Source organism: Chiloscyllium plagiosum, unplaced genomic scaffold, assembly GCF_037043375.1.
Source record: "Chiloscyllium plagiosum isolate Xiang-an unplaced genomic scaffold, Cpla_swu_hap1 HiC_scaffold_1, whole genome shotgun sequence".
Taxonomy (NCBI): domain Eukaryota; kingdom Metazoa; phylum Chordata; class Chondrichthyes; order Orectolobiformes; family Hemiscylliidae; genus Chiloscyllium; species Chiloscyllium plagiosum.
Genome location: NW_028270139.1, coordinates 86481933 through 86503364, shown reverse-complemented (window position 1 = coordinate 86503364; position 21432 = coordinate 86481933). Strand labels below are relative to the sequence as shown.

The window sequence follows — 21432 nt, the reverse complement described above, 5'->3', positions numbered from 1 at the left end:
AGCCCCGCCCCTTTTTGTTGTTGGTGGGGTTAGAGGTCAGAGGTCGAAGGTGCGCCGTCACCCTAACATGGCGGAACTGAGGAGCGGTCGGGAGCGGTCGGTGGAGGAGAGTGGCTCGGAGTCGGCGGATGAGGAGTGTGTGGGGCCGCTGCCCTCGCTGGCTGTACCTGCTAAGAGGAGGAAAGGTTTGTGGGGACCCGGAGAATAGGCGGCGCTGCGCGCGGTCCGGAGCTGGGAGACGTTTTCCGGGCTTGGCACATGCCCCATCAACAAGTACAATCTCCACCTTGGATTGGAGATGCTGGTGTTGGGCTGGGACGTACAGAATTAAAAATCACACAACACTAGATTATAGTCCAACCAGGTCGCAACCTGCTGATGAAGGTGCAGCACTTCAAAAGGTAGTGCTTCCAATTAAACCTGTTGGACTATAACCTGGTGTTGTGTGATTTTTAACCTCCACCTTGTAATGATTACACCAGGAACACTGATCAACTGCTTGGTCAAACCCCACATGTGGAATCATTATGTCTCAAAGTGCTGTACGGTCGCTAGCGAAATCGAGGGCAATACGCACAGCACACTCTTTCTTCTGTGAAGAAAAATGGTCCTAATGGCTCTCTAACCTGCTTTTATGATTTTAAAAGTGGCACAGAGATTGGCCAAGTCATCAGTAAGTGCTCTCCAACTCTTCAAAATGGTACCGTGGGATGCACTACATCTGCGGGAGGATAGGCAGCACCTTGACTGAATTTTCAGTAGGAGTTGGATAATTAGCTGAAGGTGAAATAGTCATTGTGTTTCAGGGAAAGGATGGGGAAGGTTTTGGAGTTTGTTTGCAGGGACATAACAGGACAAATGGCTTCCTACTGTACTTAAGCTAGACTATGACTCTGGTCAATGACTGTGGTTCTTCTGTCTCACCATCTGAATCCATGAACTTGTGTGACATTCAAATAACTTGATCTGACCAACTTTACAGTATTTTAAATCTAAAGAATATTTCTAGCTTCTGTGGCAAAGTAACACTTCCTGTTTTCCTGATGCCCTTCAAATTAACAGCTCAGACCCCAACTGAACAACTCTTAAGACAATTCCTCAAGTTGCAGGCACTTCCTAAATGTGTCATTGTCTGAGATTGTATCAAACAAATTCTCTTGCAGTCAGAGCACACCATTTATCCTTGCTTATTTAAGTTATTAATTTAGTAAAATAATCTCAAGTTACAGATTTGTATCTGTGAGGCAAAAGAAAACACTCACCTATGAAAGTAATTAAAGGAATAAAAAGCTGCATCTCCTTTTCCTGCTGTAAACTAAGTTGGCACTTGCACCAAATTTCTGATTTTAATAAATTAAGGAATCTGCTGACCACTGTTAACTTATATACGTAAACCTTGTCACACTTGAAAGTTTTCTTAAAACCTATCTTCTTGATTCTATTTTGTTACCTATCCAAATCTCCTCGTACTGTTCAATTTTTTTTTCCATTTACAACTAAAATATGCTTCCTCCTACAGAAAACTATGATGTGGTTATGTTGGGAGCAAGGATTTAAAGGAAACAGCAGTCATGGTTTTTGCTTTTTAAAAAGTGAAGTTTCAGTGACTAGTTTGATGTGGAAATACTGTGGTCTCGACAGATTACATTACATTACATTACAATGTGGAAACAGGCCCTTCGGCCCAACAAGTCCACACTGACCCGCCGAAGCGCAACCCACCCAACCCACATTTACCCCTTACCTAACACTACGGGCAATTTAGCATGGCCAATTCACCTAACCTGCACATCTTTGGATTGTGGGAGGAAACCGGAGCACCCGGAGGAAACCCACGCAGACACGGGGAGAACGTGCAAACTCCACACAGTCGCCTGAGGCGGGAATTGAACCCGGCGCTGTGAGGCAGCAGTGCTAACCACTGTGCCACCGTGCCGCCCACACGGTGGCACAGAAATGAAATAAGCCTGTATCTTTAATGTTGGCTTTTTTGTTTAAAGGTAAGCAAAACTCTAATGGCTTTTTTTTACAGGTAAGTATGAAGAAAATAGTTATCAATTCAGGAAGCCAAAAGCAATCTTGACTGGAGCAATTGGTTTTGAGGAATAAGTGGTTATAGTTAACACTGCAGACCCCTGGAGACACTGCAATTAAAGTTGAAGAAACAGATTTTGGACACTGGTCTAAAATGCAATCCATAAATAGTCTAGTATAGTGGTTCTTAACATAGGATCCATAGTTCTACTTCTGTGACAGCCCTTCAAATTTCACTGTTTACCTAAGTTATTGACATAAATTTCATGATATCACAAATGGGTATAACTTTACGCAAACTGCAATGCACCTTACCCAAAAAAATACACTATTATTACGTTATAATATTAATACCTTATATCGTTGCAACATCTTATTGGATTCTTTTTGCACTGTCTCTTTAATTCAAGGTAATGCGGTTAAATAGTTTAAAGAATCTTGCAATCTATTCCAAATTCTGCCCAAAAACACACCTTGATGGCTTTGTTTCTATGGGGACAGGAAGGCCTAGTGTGAGACTTATTGGGCCAAAATGTAAAACATTGACATGTGAAAGCAAAGGCATAGGAGCTGGACTGACTATGGATAAGCTTTCAGTCTCCAAGATTTCAATCAGAAATAGGGAAGTCTTTTGTGAGGATGCCACTAATGTGGTCAACAGAGAGGCCGTTGTATCTTTAAATATCAGACAGAATGGACTCTTTGAAAAGCTGCATCCTGTACCAATGTAAGGGACTTGCAAGATATCAGGATTATGCTGTTATTTGGTTAAGGATTTCTGAAAGTTAGCAATGTACTTCTTGATGGACACTTGTTCTGACTCAGAAATGAAGAGAAGCAAACTCGTGGGAAGCTAGAATGATGTTGAATTGGTTTATATGAAAACTTGTATTCTGTGGAGAGCAGAATACAAAGTACACCTGTGATATGAAGTTTTCCAGTCATTTTAAAAATTAAAGCAGAAATTACCTTTCTGTGGAATATTAGTTGGCCACCAGTTCTGCTGAGGCAACATTGCTTGTAGTGGCTTGTCCAGTAAATTAATTCAAATCTCTTGCCCAGTGATTGACCTGTAGGGATTGTAACATCTGCTAAAATTAGAAATACATTTGCCTTGTTTCTTTCTAGTTCTTGACTTTGAACATGTGTATCTGGACAACCTACCCAGTGCTTCAATGTATGAGCGTAGCTACATGCACAGAGACATAATAACACACATAATCTGCACCCGGTAAGACTTCTTTTAACATGAAACTCCATTTATGTTGTGTTGAATGATTTCATTTTTATTGGTGTCATCTTTATTCAGGCTCTTGCTTTGATATGGAATTGTGCAAGTTGTGTTCTTTAAGTATTTTCACAATAAACAAGAAATTCTGCAGACAATTCTGGAAAGACTTGTGTAATGCTAATGTTACTAAATTAGAAATCCAGAGGCTAATGCTCTGGAGGATGTTGGTTTAAATCCCACAGTGGGTGCTGATGGAATTTAAATTCACTGACTCGAGTCTGGAATTTAAGGTTAGCCATCAATTGTGGTAATTGTGAAACCACCATTTATTGTCATAAAAATCTGGCTCACTAGTATCCTTTTGAGGAAGGAAATCTTCCATCCTTACTTGGTTTGACTTACATCTAACTCCAGACCCATAGGAAGAGTGTTGACTTTTAACTGCCCTCTGAAATGATGTGAAAATCATTCAGTTTAAGGGCAAATAGGAATGGGCAGTAAATACTGGTGATGCTAGTGACACCCACATGGCATGAAAGATAAAATACAAGTTGCTTTGTGACAAAACAATGTTTTTTTTGTGTAATTTGAAATTTTATTCTTACGATTTTTTTGTTTTGATTTGTTTCCCTTTATATAATTTAAGATCTTACTTTTTCCACTTACTTGGGATGCCACTGTGACATAATCTTGGCACTCACTCTATTTTAAGATCTTTTCCAGGCCCTGTTTTCCTCATTTGATGTCTTTTTCCTCATGTCTTTTTTTCCTCAGACCCTTTTTCAGCATTATACCTTGGCCACTATTTTGTCTGACTTGACATCATTCCATGACCTTTAGTCTCTCTTTCTTCTATCCCAAACTTATGTTTTTCTTTCTATCTTCCACCTTTTGTTAGCTCCAACCTTATCCTGTCTCGCACTGAAATTCTGCTCTCTTGTTTTTGCTGACCGACATTGGTTCCTATTCATTGAACATTAAATCCAAGTTATCTTTGGAGCCATGTTCCACCATATCTCTAACTTCCTTTCTGTCCTTTGTCTCATGAATCCTTTTTAAAACTATCTTTTTCTGTAAACCTTGCCATTTCATCTCAGAGCAATTTTGACCCTTGTTGGTATTGTCTTCATGAAGTCCTCATTTTCTCCTCTGGACCTTAGAAATCTTGTTAAAGTCAAGATTTAGATCACTTTTTGGAATGTGGCATTCTTCCACTTTTTAATAATTGTCTTTTATTTTCTTGGCTACCTTTACCCTTCATCTGCTGACCATCTTTCCCACTCCATGTAAAGCTGCTTTGATTGTTTTTTGTATTATTGTTACATGCATGCAAATTATGGTACCCGTCAGAGTCTTTTTAGTGATTTTTTTTTTGCTATTCACCATTAGTAGAATTGTTAATCCAAAGTGTTGACTCACGGTAAAGAACTTTTAAAAAATCAAGTTATAGATATGGTAAATCTACTCTTATGATATAATTTCAAGCAGTGGAACACATAACCAGTTAAGCATATGCCATTAAAAGTAATTATTTCAATGTAAATAGATCAAATTGAAAAATGCACAACATAGACAGTAGATTCTTGAACCAATGATGTAGTGAGAAAATTGGGATTATTGTGATAATTAACCTATGATTGTAGAATATTGCAAATTAAATACATTGAGTTTTTTCAAAATGCTAAAGGTTTTTTAATCAATGTGTACAATTCTATGATGAGATGAATTTTCCAGTGTTTAGGTTGATTTACCAATTGCTGTCTCATTTATAAACATACAGGACAGATTTCATCATAACTGCCAGTCAGGATGGACATGTCAAGTTCTGGAAGAAGAAGTGTGATGAAGGAATAGAGTTTGTTAAGCATTTTCGCAGTCACTTAGGTAAAATATTGTTGTTTTCAAAGTTTTATACATGTATTTTACAATATAATGTGAATATCAAAGCAAATGTACAGTAATCTTTTGTTATGACACTTGTTGGGAAACGATTAGCAGTATTCGTGAGCTAAAAGAGGCTGAATGGTTGGCTAGACCGCAGCAAGACAAAGAAATTTGTTCTGTAACCCTCTCAATGAAAAACAGTTTGGGATTAGAAGTTGCATGGTTGAGAACATAGAAAATAAACCACTCACTTAAAGATGGGAGCAACCGTGAACTGTATGCGATGAGGTTTATTTCCCCAGAATTACAAGTACCAGGAAACTATATATTTAAGGTTTAAGTTGCTGACAATATTTTTTTAAAATGTGAAATCTTGATGTGCCATCCTTTCACCACATAACTGGTGCTTTTTTTGAAAGAGAAATTTAATCTAGCAGCCTATAAGGAAATTGTAACATAAGCGTGTAGTACCTTAAAAGAGGTGCAGCAAAGATTCAGTAAATTGGGTTGAGATCACTTTCCCATTAAGAGATCAAGTAGAATGGGCTAACTCTCTGGAGTTTCAAGGAATGAGAAGTGATCAAATTGAAACATAAGGTTCTGAGTGCGTGATTGGGTGGGTTTTGAGCTGTTTCCCCAGCTGGAGCGTTTAAAACTAGGGAAGATAGTGTCATGACCAAACACCTGCCGTGTTTTCAGTTGTCCATGAGCAAAGAAACGCATGTTTAAAGCCTCTGAAAGTTTGTGTGTTTCAATTTAAAAAGAACTAACAGCACAGCAAGATGAGGATAGCTTCTTATACAATTATTTTGAAGCATCGATTAAAATAAAATATGGATAAAAAGATTTAAAATAAGGATGGGTAGAAGTTACATATGAGGATGAAAGTGCTATTTTGCAAACCTGTCATATTGAAGATTGTTTTCTTGATTTGATTTATTATTGTCACATACTGAGGTAGTGTTTTCTTAACCAAGTCAGTTTAAAATTTGAAGTCAGATTCAGCAGCTGTGATGGTTTTTGAAAGGCATGTAGTGGAGATTGCTCCCACAAGTGGACTCAGCAGAACAGGTTGAGGAAATGAGTAAAGACTCCTTTGTTTTACTTTTATGGGATTGCAGATTGTGGCTTTGATAGTCTGGTCAGTGCAACTGTCCTGGATAACTCCCGCAATCTCACCGTTGAGAAATAGCAACTGTTTAAGATATTTGTTTCGTTGTCTCTGCACAGTTGGCTTTACATCCAATGTTTATCATAACCAAACCAAAATGGCTACTGTGTTCAAGTGGGGCATTGTTCCACCAAGCCAATAAGTTAATTGCATTGAAGTTCTCTTCTGTTTCTTGTTCCCTGAGAGCTTTGAATTTTCACACCTTTTTAGATGGACTCCTCATGTTGTCCAAATGATAATCAAATTCTAAGTCTCCTTTCATGATTGCTGAGATAAGAGTTCAATAGACTTTGAGTAGAAAGTACAGTTAAGGCTAAAGATCAGCCATGGTCTTAGTGAATGATGATGCAAGTGTGAAGGGTTATTTGGTCTATTTCTCATATTCCATGTGTTCTTGAATATTATTTGAAATTATATGGCAAAAACAGCAAAAAGATATGAAAGCAGGTCCATACCAGTATAAATCAAATTTAGAATTAAATTTCTGGCATGACAACTAAGGTTGAGTTGAAAAATAATGACTTTTATGAAGAGCCAATCATGTGAAAGTTTATACAGGTATTAGGACAATAAACGAACAGTTACTAAATTACTCACATCAATACTATTGCTCATTTTTGTTTCATCTTGTTTTTCTTTGAAATGCAGGAGTTATTGAATCAGTTGGTGTTAGTGCGGAAGGAGCTTTATTCTGTTCTGTTGGAGATGACCAAGCGATGAAGATTTTTGATGTGGTGAACTTTGATATGATTAACATGCTTAAATTAGGGTAAATAAAAGAAGTGCTTTTTTTTGTGTTTGAACAAATATGACGTGTTCTCTGATTCATGATGTCTGCATTCTGTAAAAAAAATAGTAAATTGCTTTAATTAAAATAATTCCAAATAGCTATGGAAGCACACTTTTTTCATAATTTTATAATACATTCATCGTACAGAAAGTACTGCAAGTGATGAAAATCTGAACTCAAAAGAAAGTAATGAGAATACTTAATAGGTCTGGTAGCACATCTGGAGAGGAAAGCAGAGTTAATGTTACATGAAAGGTCACAGATCTAAGATGTTATAAAATCATGTGGTATCTGATATTGCTATTATACTGATCATGGCAACTCTTTTTGTTTATATAAATATTGATTGATACAGTAAAAAATAGTTGCATCAAAGTCTTTGTACTTTTCATTCTATTACTTTACTCTCATCCTAGCTCTCATGCTATATATCTGTAGCCGCATTCTCTTATCTTTTTGTACTCTTATCTGCTAAACCCATAAAAAAAAATACGAGTGTTGTCATGGAAAGGTTTGGGGCTGTTGGTTTAGTTAGTAAATGGACAGAGCATTGCTGAAGACATGGCCATTCAGAAAACTAAAAACTGAGGATTATGAAGATACTTTTATGATGCAATCATACTGGTGATGGAGATGTCAAACACCGAATGTGAGTTTGTTAGGGATAAAAATGAGGGCAACAATCATTCCATGGTTATAGGAGGGAAGTATGGGATATAAAAATTTGACTTGACACTGTAGTTGGCACCTTCAAACACAGTGCTGATTAATCTTTTGGGGAAAAAGGAAGACCTATTTGGAGTACTGTGGAATGTTGTCATCAGAATAGATGTGATAGGGAAGATGGGAGAATGGAATAGAGTTCTTAAAGGATGATGTGTGACTTGGAGACAAACTTGCAATGATGATGCTTCCATGCATATGTTGTCCATGCTCTTCTAGTTGCTTGTGGTTGTGGATTTGGAAGTTGCTGTTGAAGGAGAGTAGTGAGTTGCTCCAGTCTACATTGTAGATGGTACATTATGTCATGGTGGTGGAGGTACTCAATATTTAAGGTCATGTGTGAGGTGCTGATTAAGTCAACTCCTTCTACGTAGAATGTTTTGAAACTGTACTCATCCAGGCGATTGGAGACTAATCTGTCAAACTCATGACTTGTGATTTGTAAATAGTGGACAGGCTTTGGGATTGCAGCAGGTGAATTACTTCCCACTACATTGCTCATTGAAATTTAAATGGGAGGCTCTTGTGAGCAACTAAAGCAGAAAGCAAGACCATGAAAGGTGAAGAAATGAGCGAAGGACTGGTCTTTAATAGATTATGATTACAGTAAATTAATGAGTAGATGAGGGATAAATTGAATTTCATATCAAGTAAGTCAAAATTAATTTTATCGTTTCAGGTACCATCCCGGTAAGTGTGGGTGGATTTACTCACCTGGAGATGCTGTATCTGCTTTGGCATGTTCTGAAAAAATTACTGGAAAAATCTTTGTATATGATGCCAGAGGAAGTAACCAGCCGCTACATGTATTTGAAAAGCTACATAGCTGTTCTCTCACTGAGATTAACTTAAATTCTGTCTACAAGGTTGTAGTATCGACTGACAAATCAGGAATGTTGGAATACTGGACTGGGCCACCCAATGAGTACAGGTTCCCCAAAAATGTGGAGTGGGAATACAAAACCGATACAGACTTGTATGAATTTGCAAAATGTAAATCATACCCAATAAGTATCACATTTTCCCCTGATGGGAAAAAAATGGCTACTGTTGGTTCTGATCGCAAAATACGGATTTTCAGGTTTTTGACTGGAAAACTCATGAGAGTGTTTGATGAATCCCTTACAGTAAGTGAAAAATTATTTTTAATGTTCTAACCATTTTTCCTTCTCAACTTATTGTCTGTAAAGGGGGATAGAACGCTTTTTCTCTACATATGGTGACAGCATTGCATGTATAATGCAATACAATATAATTGTGATAAGGTGTAACCTGCTGTAAAGCTGTCTTAATTCCAATATTTGAGCTAACCTTAATGAAACATAGTTAATTTTATCATCTGTCAAGAATTGTTCATAACTCTATATAAAATTACCAATTTAGACTCAGCGATTTAGTGAACATGATGCTGTGATGCAAGAGTATGGGGGAAAAGCAGGAGATTTGCATGGTGCTTGTTCGAAAAGCCGCTGCAGGCATGGTGAATTGAATTGTTGTCTTCTGTACTGTAATAGTTGTGGTTCTATTGTTTTGTATTCACTAGACACAGGACTATGATTGTTGAACTCTTACCAAAGTAACCATGCTCAGGTCTGAACCTGGGCAGTTTGCGTTGGCTACTCAGCTCGAGAAAGAAAATTAAACTAAGTCCAATTCTCTCCTTGTCCACTGTCCCAAAACTGCTTCAGCAGTGAGCAAATGTTGGGTTTCTTGGAAACTTGTTTAAAGCATCTAGCTACAAACTGTAATTTTACACTGAATTTTGACCTTCATCTGCAATGCATCTTTCATCCATTTCGCAAAGACTTTGGTTGTCTTTCCACCACATTTAGGAATTCTCTCCTAAAGCTCTCACCTTGCTACTTTCCTTTCCTTCGCAGTTCATTGATATTTACAATCACTCTTTTAGTCATCTCCTGATTCTTCCAATCCTGATGTAATGCCTAATTGGTTCTCTCTGTCATCCTTAAGCATCTTAAATATGTTTCTTCAGTAGTGGTATGCAAACTATAGTAACAGGCCCACCAATAAGTTCAGTAAGCAAATGGAGCTTTTATTTCTACCTGCAAATTGGAAACTGTCATTTATTTTGTAGTTGTGGCTCTTCTCCTATTTAAGGCTTTTCTATGGAAGATCTTGAGAGATTTGGGATGAAACTACAGCGCAGGTGGTACTTTCACTTTGTCAAATTGAGATTACAAAGTAATCATTGGTAATCTCTTTAACTATATCTGTCACAAGCCATTCTTAAAATGGTTAATTTAATAGTCAACATGTGATTTTTATTTTCATCACTGCCTGCAGGACTCAAGTCTTAACAACTTGTCCCCATCCCCTGAAACTTATCTATTCAGTATATTCCACCAGGTCTTGAATTCATGTTAACATTTCTGAAGAACTTTCATTTCCAATTGTTCTGTAATAGAATTCAGTGCTCCATGAATTATTAACAGTAATTATTTTACTGTTTTTAAGATGTTTACAGAGCTACAACAGATGAGACCACAGCTTCCTGATATGGAGTTTGGCCGACGCATGGCGGTTGAAAGAGAACTGGAAAAAGTGGATGGAATGAGGCTAACAAATATTATTTTTGATGAAACTGGACATTTTGTACTTTATGGAACAATGCTGGGAATCAAAGTAATAAATGTAGAAACAAACAGGTATGTGATCCATGAAAATAGTTGCATGAAGTTAATGCAGCAGTAGATTGTACAAACAATTAGAATAGCAATAGAATTGAATATTTAATATCTGTGACGTGATCCTTTGTTTTTTTTTCTCCTTATCTATAGTTTCTTTCATAGTTATTCATTTGTGATAACTTTAAATATAATGAAATACAGATGCAGAAGAGGCATGCCAGTCAGGAAATCCTTCTCAGGATGGCAGCCGGTGGAAAGTGGTGTTCCACAAGTCACAGTGTTGGACCACAACTTTTCACTTTATACATTAACGATCTAGATGAAGGAACTGAGGGTATTCTGGCTAAGTTTTAAGATGATACAAAGATAGGTAGAGGGACAGGTAGCACTGAGGAGACAGGAAGGCTGCAGAAGGATTTGGACAGGTTAGGAGTGTGTGTAAAGAAGTGGTAGATGGAGTACAATGTAGGAAGGTGCATGGCATGAAGTATTTTCTAAATGGGGAGAAAATTCAGAAGTCTGAAGTGCAAAGAGACTTGGGAGTTCTAGTCCAGGATTCTCTCAAGGTAGATTTGCAGGTTGAGTCAGCAGTTAGGAAGGCAAATGCAACAATGGCATTTATTTTGAGAGGGCTTGCATATAAAAGCAGGTATGTACATCTGAGGCTTTAGTTGTTGAGGCTGTGACAAGGAAGCAGTATTTGTTCATTTCCCACAAATGGGAGGAAGGGACAAATCAGCCATGTCACCTCATTCTAATTAAAATGTAAAAATTGCAAGATTTGTGGATGCAGTAAATAAGAATGCAATCGTTTTGGCTGGAAACCTCTGTGTGCCATTTGAGGACATTGGCCTTAGCTCTGTCTTCTTTTATAGAATTGAAACATAAATAACCACAGTGTGTATCGGTTTGAAGAATACCAGCTCACTTTAAAGTGCTGTCCAATTGGCCCAATTTCCCTACTTTCCCCATAGCAATTTTCAAATGTGTAATCCAACTGCTTTTTGAAAATTACTATTGAAACAGTTTCTATCACTTTTTGAGGCAGGCATTTCATGAAAGCACGATTGCAAATATATTTAATTATTGTGCTTCACATTAACTTACAGTAGGTGCCAATTAAAGATCTATCTTGTCAGCATAAGCTTCCAGTGCAGGGTATACTTGTGCTCCAAAAGATATGCATCCACAGAATTCTTCTAATGATTTTGTAATAGAAGATTTAACTGAGTCACCTGTCTATTGAAGGCTGAATAGAATTTTGTCGTGTTGCGCAGAGCCATGGTCATATCCCATCTGGAGTACTTCATTCAGTTCTCGGCATTGAACCTTAAAAAAAGGCATTAGGACACTAGCAGTGAAATCAAGAAATGTTTTCATGCAAAGATTAGTGAAACTTCTGAATTTGCTTGTCCCCACCTTGCCCCCACTTCACCCCCCCCCCCAAAACAAAACCCAGAAAATTGTTCCTGACATATCAGTTTGTTTTGGTTTTTATTATAATCTGAGAGAAATGGCGCAAATGCAAATACTTAGAGTTGAGGTATTGATTAACTATCGTCTCACTGACTGGCAGAACCAGCTCAAGGGGCTGAATGCTCTTGTCAATTGCAGATAGGGCTAAGAAAGCACTTGTCAGTTAGCTCAGTTGGCTGGATAGCCGGTTTGCAATGCAGAATGGTGCTGACAACATGGGCTAAATTCCCACACTACTCTCTTCCTTAACCCCTCAGGATAAACCATCACCCTTTGTCTCTCTAGTGAGAGAGCAACCCTATGATCTGGTAAGATTGTGTTGACTTTTAAAGGCATTTTGCATGACAGATTAGAGGGGAAGAAATAGAAAAGTTGATGGTGTAAAACTTGGTAAAGAATAGTTTTTTCAAAGAATTTTTAAAACTTTTTTTAATAAGTGACAAGATATTTCATCAATGATTGCGTGGGATGTGGGGAATGAAGAGTCAACTGGAATTTGAGACACGGATGGTGTATATGGGAGTGTACAGAAAAATGGAGTGAGATCATGAAGAGACCTGAAAATAAGCACGTTGAAATTTGTGAGGGAGCTTTTGTGACAGCATAACACTGTCACATTTCCAATTCTTTTCAGATCCAACATAGAGTTGTATTGAGGAGAAAGTGAGGACTGCAGATGCTGGAGATCAGAGCTGAAAATGTGTTGCTGGAAAAGCGCAGCAGGTCAGGCAGCATCCAAGGAGCAGGAGAATCGACGTTTTGGGCATAAGCCCTTCTTCTAAGCCATTCCTGAAGAAGGGCTTATGCCCGAAACGTTGATTCTCCTGTTCCTTGGATGCTGCCTGACCTGCTGCGCTTTTCCAGCAACACATTTTCAGCATAGAGTTGTATTGGACTTGAAACATTAATTTTGTTTCTCTCTTCACATATTCCGCAGACTTGCTGTCCCTGCAGAATTTCATGTTGTTATTACAAGATTTTATTCCTTGGTTCATGTTCTATGATTGTTTTTTTTATTCTCCCAGTACATTGTTTTGTTTGCTTTCTCTCCAAATTACTGCTGAAAGGAGACATATAGATGCAGTAGAAGGATAAGGATAGCCGGATTTTAAACTGATGCATTATAACTAAAATGGTGAGGGGCAATATGTTGTGATTTTAAATGTAACGTTGATATGATTGTTGTACCCACATTGGCAAAGTGAACTCTTATTTATCTTCTTTTGAGGTGTGTACGCATCTTGGGTAAACAAGAAAATATCCGAGTAGTGCAAATGGCCTTGTTCCAAGGAGCAGCTAAACAGTCACAGGTTGTAATGACTATGGAAATGAAAGCTTCTGACAACCCTGTGCTACAAAATGTTCAACATGACCCAACAGTGTTCTGTACTGCTTTTAAAAAGAATCGATTTTATATGGTAATTGTGATTTTATGATGAGCAAATTTATCAGTAATTATGGGCATTATAAGTTTTAACTACTTTTCTTCCTCCTTGGCACTGCAGAAGAAAGTGTAATTGGAGTCTGTGTTAGAAGGTCAAAATTCCTTGATGCAGATTTATTTCTTAAAATTTGTTTTGCATAAGACTAAAATGTAGGAACCAAAGTAGGTTATTCAGCTCATTAAGTCCACTCCACCCTTCAATGAGATCATGGCTGATCTAAAAACCTCAACTCCACTTGTCTTGATGTCTCCGTAAGTCTTAATTACCTTACTGATTAAAATCTGTTTGTATCAGTCTGAACACAAGAGTCTTAACAACTCAAACATTTTAGCCCTCTGCGGTAAAGAATTCCACAGATTCACTATCCTTTTGAGAGAAGAACTCCCTCTTCTCTTTCTTAAATGAGTGACACATATTCTGAGATTATACCCTTTGATCTTACTCTTCTACAAAGGGAAACAACCTTTCTGCATCTACCCTGTCAAGGTTTGTAAGAATTTTGTATGTTTCAATATGGTTGCTTCTTATTCTTCTAACCTCAGTGAGTACAGGCCCAACGCACTCCAATTCTTGTTTCATGTTTCCTTTTAATTTGCCCAGTGTATATGGGATGAAATGGCAATATAGAACATTACAGCTCAGTACAGGCCCTTTGGTCCTCGATGTAGTGCTGACCTGTGAAGCCAATCTAAAGCCCATCTAACCTACACTATTCCGTTATCAACCATCTGTTTATCGAATGACCACTTAAATGCCTTTAATGTTGGAGAGTCCACTACTCTTACAGGCAGTGTGTTCCACGCCCCTACTACTTTGAGTAAAGAAAGTATCTCTGACATCTGTCCTGTATCTATCACCCCTCAATTTAAAGCTACGTGCCCTCATGCTAGCCATCACCATTCAAGGAAAAAGGCTTTCACTGTCCACCCGACCTAATCCTCTGAGCATCTTGTATGCCTCTACTAAGTCACCTCTTAACCTTCTCACTAATGAAAACAGCTTCAAGTCCCTCAGCCTTTCCTCATAAGACCTTCCTTCCATACCAGACGATATCCTGGTAAATCTCCTCCAAAGCTGAAAATGTGTTGTTGGAAAAGCGCAGCAGGTCAGGCAGCATCCAGGGAACAAGAGAATCGACGTTTCGGGCATAAGTCCTTCTTCAGGATTCCTGAAGAAGGGCTTATGCCCGAAACGTTGATTCTCCTGTTCCCTGGATGCTGCCTGACCTGCTGCGCTTTTCCAGCAACACATTTTCAGCTCTGATCTCCAGCATCTGCAGACCTCACTTTCTCCTCAAAAGTCTCCTACAAACCCTTTCCAATGCTTCCACATTCTTTGTATAATGTGGCGACTGGAACTGTACGCAATACTCCAAGTGCGGCCGCACCAGAATTTTGTATAGCTGCAACATGACCTCATGCCTCCAAAATTCAATCTCTCTGCCAATGAAGGCTAACAGACCATATGCCTTCTTAACAACCCTATCAACCTGGGTGGCAACTTCCAGAGATCTATGCACATGGACACAGATCTCTCTGTTCATCCACACTACCAACAATATTACCATTAACCCAGCACCAACTATTCCTGTTATTTCTTCCAAAGTGAATCACCTCACGCTTTTCTGCATTAAACTCCATTTGCCACCTCTCAGCCCAGCTCTGCACCTTATCTATGTTCCTCTGTAACCTGCAACATTCTGATGCATTGTCCACAACTCCACTGACTTTAGTGTCATCCACAAATTTACTAACCCATCCTTCTATGACCTCATTCAGGTCATTTATAAAAGTGACAAACAGCACTGGCCCCAAAACAGATCCTTGCAGTACACCACTAATAACTCAACTCCAGGATGAACATTTCTCATCAACCACCACCCTCTTACTACTTTCAGCTAGCCAATTTCTGATCCAAACAGCTAAATCACCTCAGTCCCATGTCTCCATATTTTCTGCAATAGCCTACTGTGGGAATCTTATCAAAAGCTTTACTGAAATCCATATGCACCACATTAATCGCTTTACGCTCATCCACCTGTTTGGTCACCTTCCCAAAGAACTCAATAAGGTTTGTAAGGCACAACCTACCCTTCACAAAATCGTGTTGTCTATCCCTAATCAAATAATTCCTTTCTAGCTGATAAATCCTATCTCTTATCCTTTCCAACACTTTGCCCACAACAGAAGTAAGGCTCACTGGTCTATAATTACCAGGGTTGTCTCTACTCCCCTCCTTGAACAAGGGAACAACATTTACTTACCACAAGTCTTGTACTATTCCTGTAGACAATGTTGACACAAAGATTAAAGCCAAAAGTCTGCAATCTCCTCCCTAGCTTCCCATCCAGCCCAGGGTATTTATCTACTTTCACACTTCCCAGAATTGCTAACACCTCCTCCTAATGAACCTCAATCCCGTCTAGCCTAATAGCCTGTATCTCCGTATCCTCCTCGACAACATTGTCTTTTTCCTGATATGATACGTATGTATTTGATGCAGTTGTATCTAAGCTTTTTTGTTGGGGTGTTGGACACATATCAACTAAGATTAATTCATATATTTGTTGTACTAAATATTGGCACTCTGATTTGAGATTTAATATTCTAATAAGACAAGAATAATGAGTTACTGATATAATTCTTTTGGAACAAACCAGTGATTTAGGAACAAGAACAAATCAAATTGAATTCTCTACCTTCAAAGTTTGGATTGTAAGGGCTCCAAGGTGTTATGTTCAATGTTACAATTTTGATCTCCTTGCATTATAATGTCCAAAAGATCTTCAATAAATTTATTTGTTCTGTACAAAAGTGAACTTATCTTTTTGAAAATGTATTCTTTAGCTTAGCTGTTCCTTTGTATATTATTTAAAGTTTACAAAGAGGGAACCAGAGGATACAAAGAGTGCTGAGTCTGATCGAGATGTCTTCAATGAGAAACCCTCCAAGGAAGAGGTGATGGCTGCCACACAAGCAGATGGTCCCAAGCGTGTATCAGACAGTGCAATTATTCACACAGCTATGGGAGATGTACACGTTAAGCTCTTCCCCGTTGAGTAAGTTTTCAAATGCATTTCAAACTATTAAATTTCACAAGAAAATACTTCATTGGGTTAAGTTTTAAAAATATCTGGTAAATTATTAACAACTTTGTGGATTGTAGTATTATTAAGTTCCATGTTTTCTTTAAAAGGCTATGTTGGAAACTGTTATGACGTAATTTTAAAAACATGTACTATTCTGGACCAGAAGAAGGTTGCATACAGTATTGAAAGTTACCCTTCCAACATTTTTAAAAATACCGTTTTGACTGTAAGACCTGGCATTGAGTATCCAGCACAATTTGTAAATGATCATCTTCTCCATTTGAATTGAGTTATTTATAGGCTATTACTTTTAAAAATAAACATTTTTATGTTTTTAGTTATCTATCCTGAACACCTTACACTTTGAATACCTTTCTTCTGGTAAAAAAAATAACCAGCACTTTTTACTTTCTTTATGTAGGTGTCCAAAAACTGTTGAAAATTTCTGTGTGCACAGCAGAAATGGATATTACAATGGGCATATCTTTCACCGTATTATTAAGGTATTTTTGATGGATCATAGAATCATAGAATAGTAGGAGGCAGAAGGAAGCCATGTAGACCAACACGCTGTGCTGACTTTCAAAGAACAAACTGGTTAGTTCTACTTGTCCATTTCCCCAAACCTGTGTAATTCTGTCTACTTCAGATGGTGTGGTGATAATGTCAATGGACTAGTCATCTAAAGGTCCAAACTAGAGTCCAATTCCACCATGGCTGCTGGTTGAGCTTAAAATCAATTAATAGATCTGGAATGTAAAGCTAACCTCAATAATGATAACCATGATAGTTATCATCCATTATTATAAAAGCCCAACTGGTTCACTAATATCATTTTAAGAAAGGAAATAAACCCTCCACAGTCAGTCTGGCCGACATGTGACTCCAGATACAGCAATGTGGTTGACTTTGTCAGTTCAAAGGCAGCTAAGGATGGGCACCAAATGTTGTCCTCCTAGTGACACCCACCTTCTTTGAAAGCATAAAAAATGTCTAATAATTTCCTAGCCCTTCCCGTTCCAAGGCAAACCTCCTTCGTTTCTCCAGTCAGTCCACATAACTTAGATTGAAATTTAACTGTAGACTGTTTTAAAGAGTTTTATGTTGATGAAAGTTAGTGCAGTACGTTCTCCTTTTGAGTGTAAACCAGTCAAGTTAAAAACAATATTGTAAATATTAATCCTATACTTAAAAGGATTTTAAAGATAATTTGGATTCATGTATTTTTTCATAGGGTTTCATGATTCAAACTGGAGATCCAACTGGCACAGGAATGGGTGGAGAAAGTATTTGGGGAGGAGAATTTGAAGACGAATTTCACCCAACATTGAGACATGATCGACCATATACACTCAGTATGGCCAATGCAGGTGCAAACAGTAATGGATCCCAGTTCTTCGTCACTGTTGTACCTACAGTAAGTCCCCACATTTCTTGTTTATATTCAGAATTAATTTGTTATTGCTTAATGTCCAATCTAAAGCTACACTCTTCCTTTTGATTAGGCTCTTTAAAACCTTACTTACTGAACATTGAGTTCAAAATTTCACATTATAACACAATTCCTTTTTCCATTTGGTAATGATTTCCATTTGGTCATGTTATCCCTTTTAAGCATTCATGGGAAGGCAACAGCGAGCAAATTCATGTATTCTTTTGTCTCTCCATGTTTATTTTCATGGAACTTAAGTGTCCACCAGCAAGGTCAGCATTTGTTCATTCGTTATTTTCCATGAACAATAAGCAACCTTTCTGAATTTCCACAGTCCATTTGATGTAGGTACACCCACAGTGCTGTTAAGAAGTAGGTTCCAGAATTTTAACGCAATGTCAGTAAAGGAATGACTAATTCCAGGTCAGGATAATATATAATTTAGAGGGGTACTTTCAGGTGATGGTATTCCCATGTATCTGTTGCATTTGTCCTTCTAGTTGTTAGACGTCATGGGTTTAAAGGTCCTGTTGAAACAATCTGTTGCTGTCATGCATCTTTTAGATGATGCAACATGCTGGCACTATGTGTTAGTGGTGGAGGGAGGGAATGATGAGGTTTATATCAAGGCATTAGTTTTGTTCTGGAAGGTGTCAAGCTTCTTGAGTGTTGTTGGAGCTGCAGTTATCCACATAATTGGGGAATGTTTTATCACGCTCCTAAATTATGTTTTGTAGATTATGGACAGGTCTTGGGGAGTCAGGACCAGCACAATTTCCAGCCTCTAACCTGTTCTGCTATAGCATTCATATAGGTAAAAACAATGACTGCAGATGCTGGAAACCACATTTTGGATTAGTGGTGCTGGAAGAGCACAGCAGTTCAGGCAGCATCCAAGGAGCAGTAAAATCGACGTTTCGGGCAAAAGCCCTTCATCAGGAAAACTGATGAAGGGCTTTTGCCTGAAACATCGATTTTACTGCTCCTCGGATGCTGCCTGAACTGCTGTGCTCTTCCAGCACCACTAATCTAGAATATAGCATTCATATGTCTGGTTTAGTTCAATTTCTGGTCAATGGTAACCCCAAGATACTTACTGAAGAAAATGGTGGATACATCTCCTAACTTTAAACTACCATTGTCACTATAGAAACTTATTCCCTGATTCCAGTGCTTCATAGCTTGAGGTTATATAAATTGGATTATGGTAGATGAATGCTTGTGTTCAGTATGGCTCTGTTAATCAGCTCAGTGTTACTTAAGCAAAACTTGACCAGTAAGGTCAGCAAATACTGTCATTTGAATTGTTCAGAATTGTAGCAATAAGGACAGCAGTTATGCCAAGTTAAACAAATAGTGAAGAAAATTTTGCAATCTTGTTTCCTAGGTTTGCCTTAGCAAATGTCCATTTTAAATTCAGCTGTAATACAAAATGAATTTAAAATCATCTGTAAATTGGAAATTGTATAAAAATCTGTTTTATACAAAATGAATATATAAGTAGTTTTGCTACAATTAAGACTGAGACCATGTCAAGGATACTGTTTATAGTTTTGAGATCAATTTATGCAGAGGGTTGTTTTTGCACTGGAAGAGTTTAGAGAAGATGGGGTTGATTCCTGGGATGGGGGCATTTGACTTAGGAAAGGTGCAGCAGGTTGGGCCTGTAGTTATTGGAGTTCAGAGTGATCTTATTGAAGCACAGAATTCCAAGGGAGGTTGACAGTATAGATGCTGAGAGGATTTTTATGTCCTGAAGACTTATAGTTCTGAAGGGTCTAATAAAAAAAAAGAGATCTCTCATTTAAGACTGCAGTCAGTCCATGTGACATTTTATAAATATCTACTTTGGAAAGAGGATCTATCTGATTCAAGGTTGGAATACAGACAGACTCAAACCTCACACCTTTAATGGATTGCTTGAGCTGAGATGTCACTTTTTTAAAAAATAAAACCTTAAGTTATCTCTTGAATGTGAATTGAAAGAAATTCTGGGATTTATATATTAATGAATGGAAACCTGCACCCCCATTCTAAGTGATTAAAGACTTAACAGCAATCTAGGGGGTTTTTCAATATATCACAGCAGTTGTATGATACTGATCATTTACTATAAATTCTGTGTCCTGTGATCCTGCCCCACTAGCTACCTGACAAAGGGTCTGTGCTCCAAAAACTTGTACTTCCAAATAGAACTGTTGGACTATAACCTGGTGTTGTGATTTTTAATTTTGTCCATCCCAGTGCAACACCGGTACCTCCACATCATGAAGAAATAAAGCATAGAATGGGTGACCGCTTTGCAAAACACCTATGTTCTGTCTGCAAAAAAGACCCTGAGCTTCCAATTGCCTGCCTCTTACGGCACCGTCTTCCCTGACCAACATTTCTATCTCAGGCTTGCTGCAGTGCTCCAGTGCAGCTCAGTGCAACCCACCTTTATCTAGGTGCCATCAGTTCTCAGGAAGGGTCACTGAACCCAAAACATTAACTCTGATTTCACTCCACAGATGCTGCCAGACCTGCTTGAGCCTTTCCAGCAATTTCTGTTGATGTTTCTGATTTGTAGCATCTGCAGTTCTTTCAGTTTTAACCTTTTTCTTCCAATTGAACTTGAATTACTATTCAGCTGGAAATACATAAATTTTCCATTTAAATAATTTACTAATCGTTTAATATATTTATTTAGAATTTTTAAGCATTAATCTGATTTGTAAGATTCTGTGGTGACAAATTCCAATAACTAAAGATAATTACCAGACAACACCCTGTTCATTATCTGGGCACCAAAGCAAACCTTTTGATGCAAAGATAATCAAATCTCTACAGAGTTGAGACTTGCCTGTGGGGGTAACATCATAATTGACTTTTGATCCAAAAGTTCAATGTGGAAAGTGTTTATTGCTAGGTCATAGCATGGAAACGGACTTTTCGGTCCAACCCGTCCATGCCAACCAGATATCCAACCCAATCTAGTCCCACCTGCCAGCACTCAGCCCATATCCCTCCAAATCCTTCCTATTCATATACCAATTCGGTCATTCTCAGTTTGGAAAACACCTTGGTGAAATAGAGCCTGAGGCTCGTCTTTATCAATTCTCTTCCTCACTCCTGCCCCAGTTGTGAAACTTGTGCATGAAATTCATTTTATTGGCTATTTTGTTGTAGAATCTAAGTCCACTTCCTTCAGGAAACTGAATTTAATTTTAATTTTGTTTTGATATTTATAGCCGTGGCTTGACAACAAACATACTGTTTTTGGCCGTGTGACAAAAGGAATGGAAGTGGTTCAGAGGATTGCCAATGTGAAGTGTAACCCCAAAACAGACAAGCCTTATGAAGATATTAGTATTATCAATATTACTGTAAAATAATATTAGCAACAGATTTCATTTTGTGAAAGTAATTTTATAAATTTTTAATTTTTTTTTACACCAGGGATGGTTGGTTGTTTCAATGTTTACCCATATCACGCCAATAAATGAGAAATCATGCCACTTTAAATAGTAA

The 21432-nt window shown here is 37.9% G+C and overlaps 1 protein-coding gene across 3 annotated transcripts; it reads left to right on the top strand.

The window, feature by feature from the left end:
* The first annotated feature begins 60 nt into the window (after positions 1–60).
* On the top strand, positions 61–21432 carry ppwd1 (peptidylprolyl isomerase domain and WD repeat containing 1). 3 transcript variants are annotated; one of them, XM_043689587.2, is made up of 11 exons: positions 64–185; positions 3163–3265; positions 5046–5149; positions 6969–7089; positions 8513–8960; positions 10309–10499; positions 13186–13375; positions 16279–16460; positions 16912–16993; positions 17725–17907; positions 21153–21432. In XM_043689587.2, the coding sequence occupies exons 1-11, from the start codon at positions 68–70 to the stop codon at positions 21294–21296; spliced, it is 1866 nt and encodes a 621-aa protein (XP_043545522.1). In that variant the 5' UTR covers positions 64–67; the 3' UTR covers positions 21297–21432. The 3 variants fall into 3 exon arrangements, 2 of the variants coding, with proteins under 2 accessions (XP_043545536.1, XP_043545522.1); XM_043689601.2 differs by lacking the exon at positions 3163–3265 and having other exon boundaries at positions 61–185; XR_006311647.2 differs by lacking the exon at positions 21153–21432 and having other exon boundaries at positions 16912–17087; positions 17725–17861.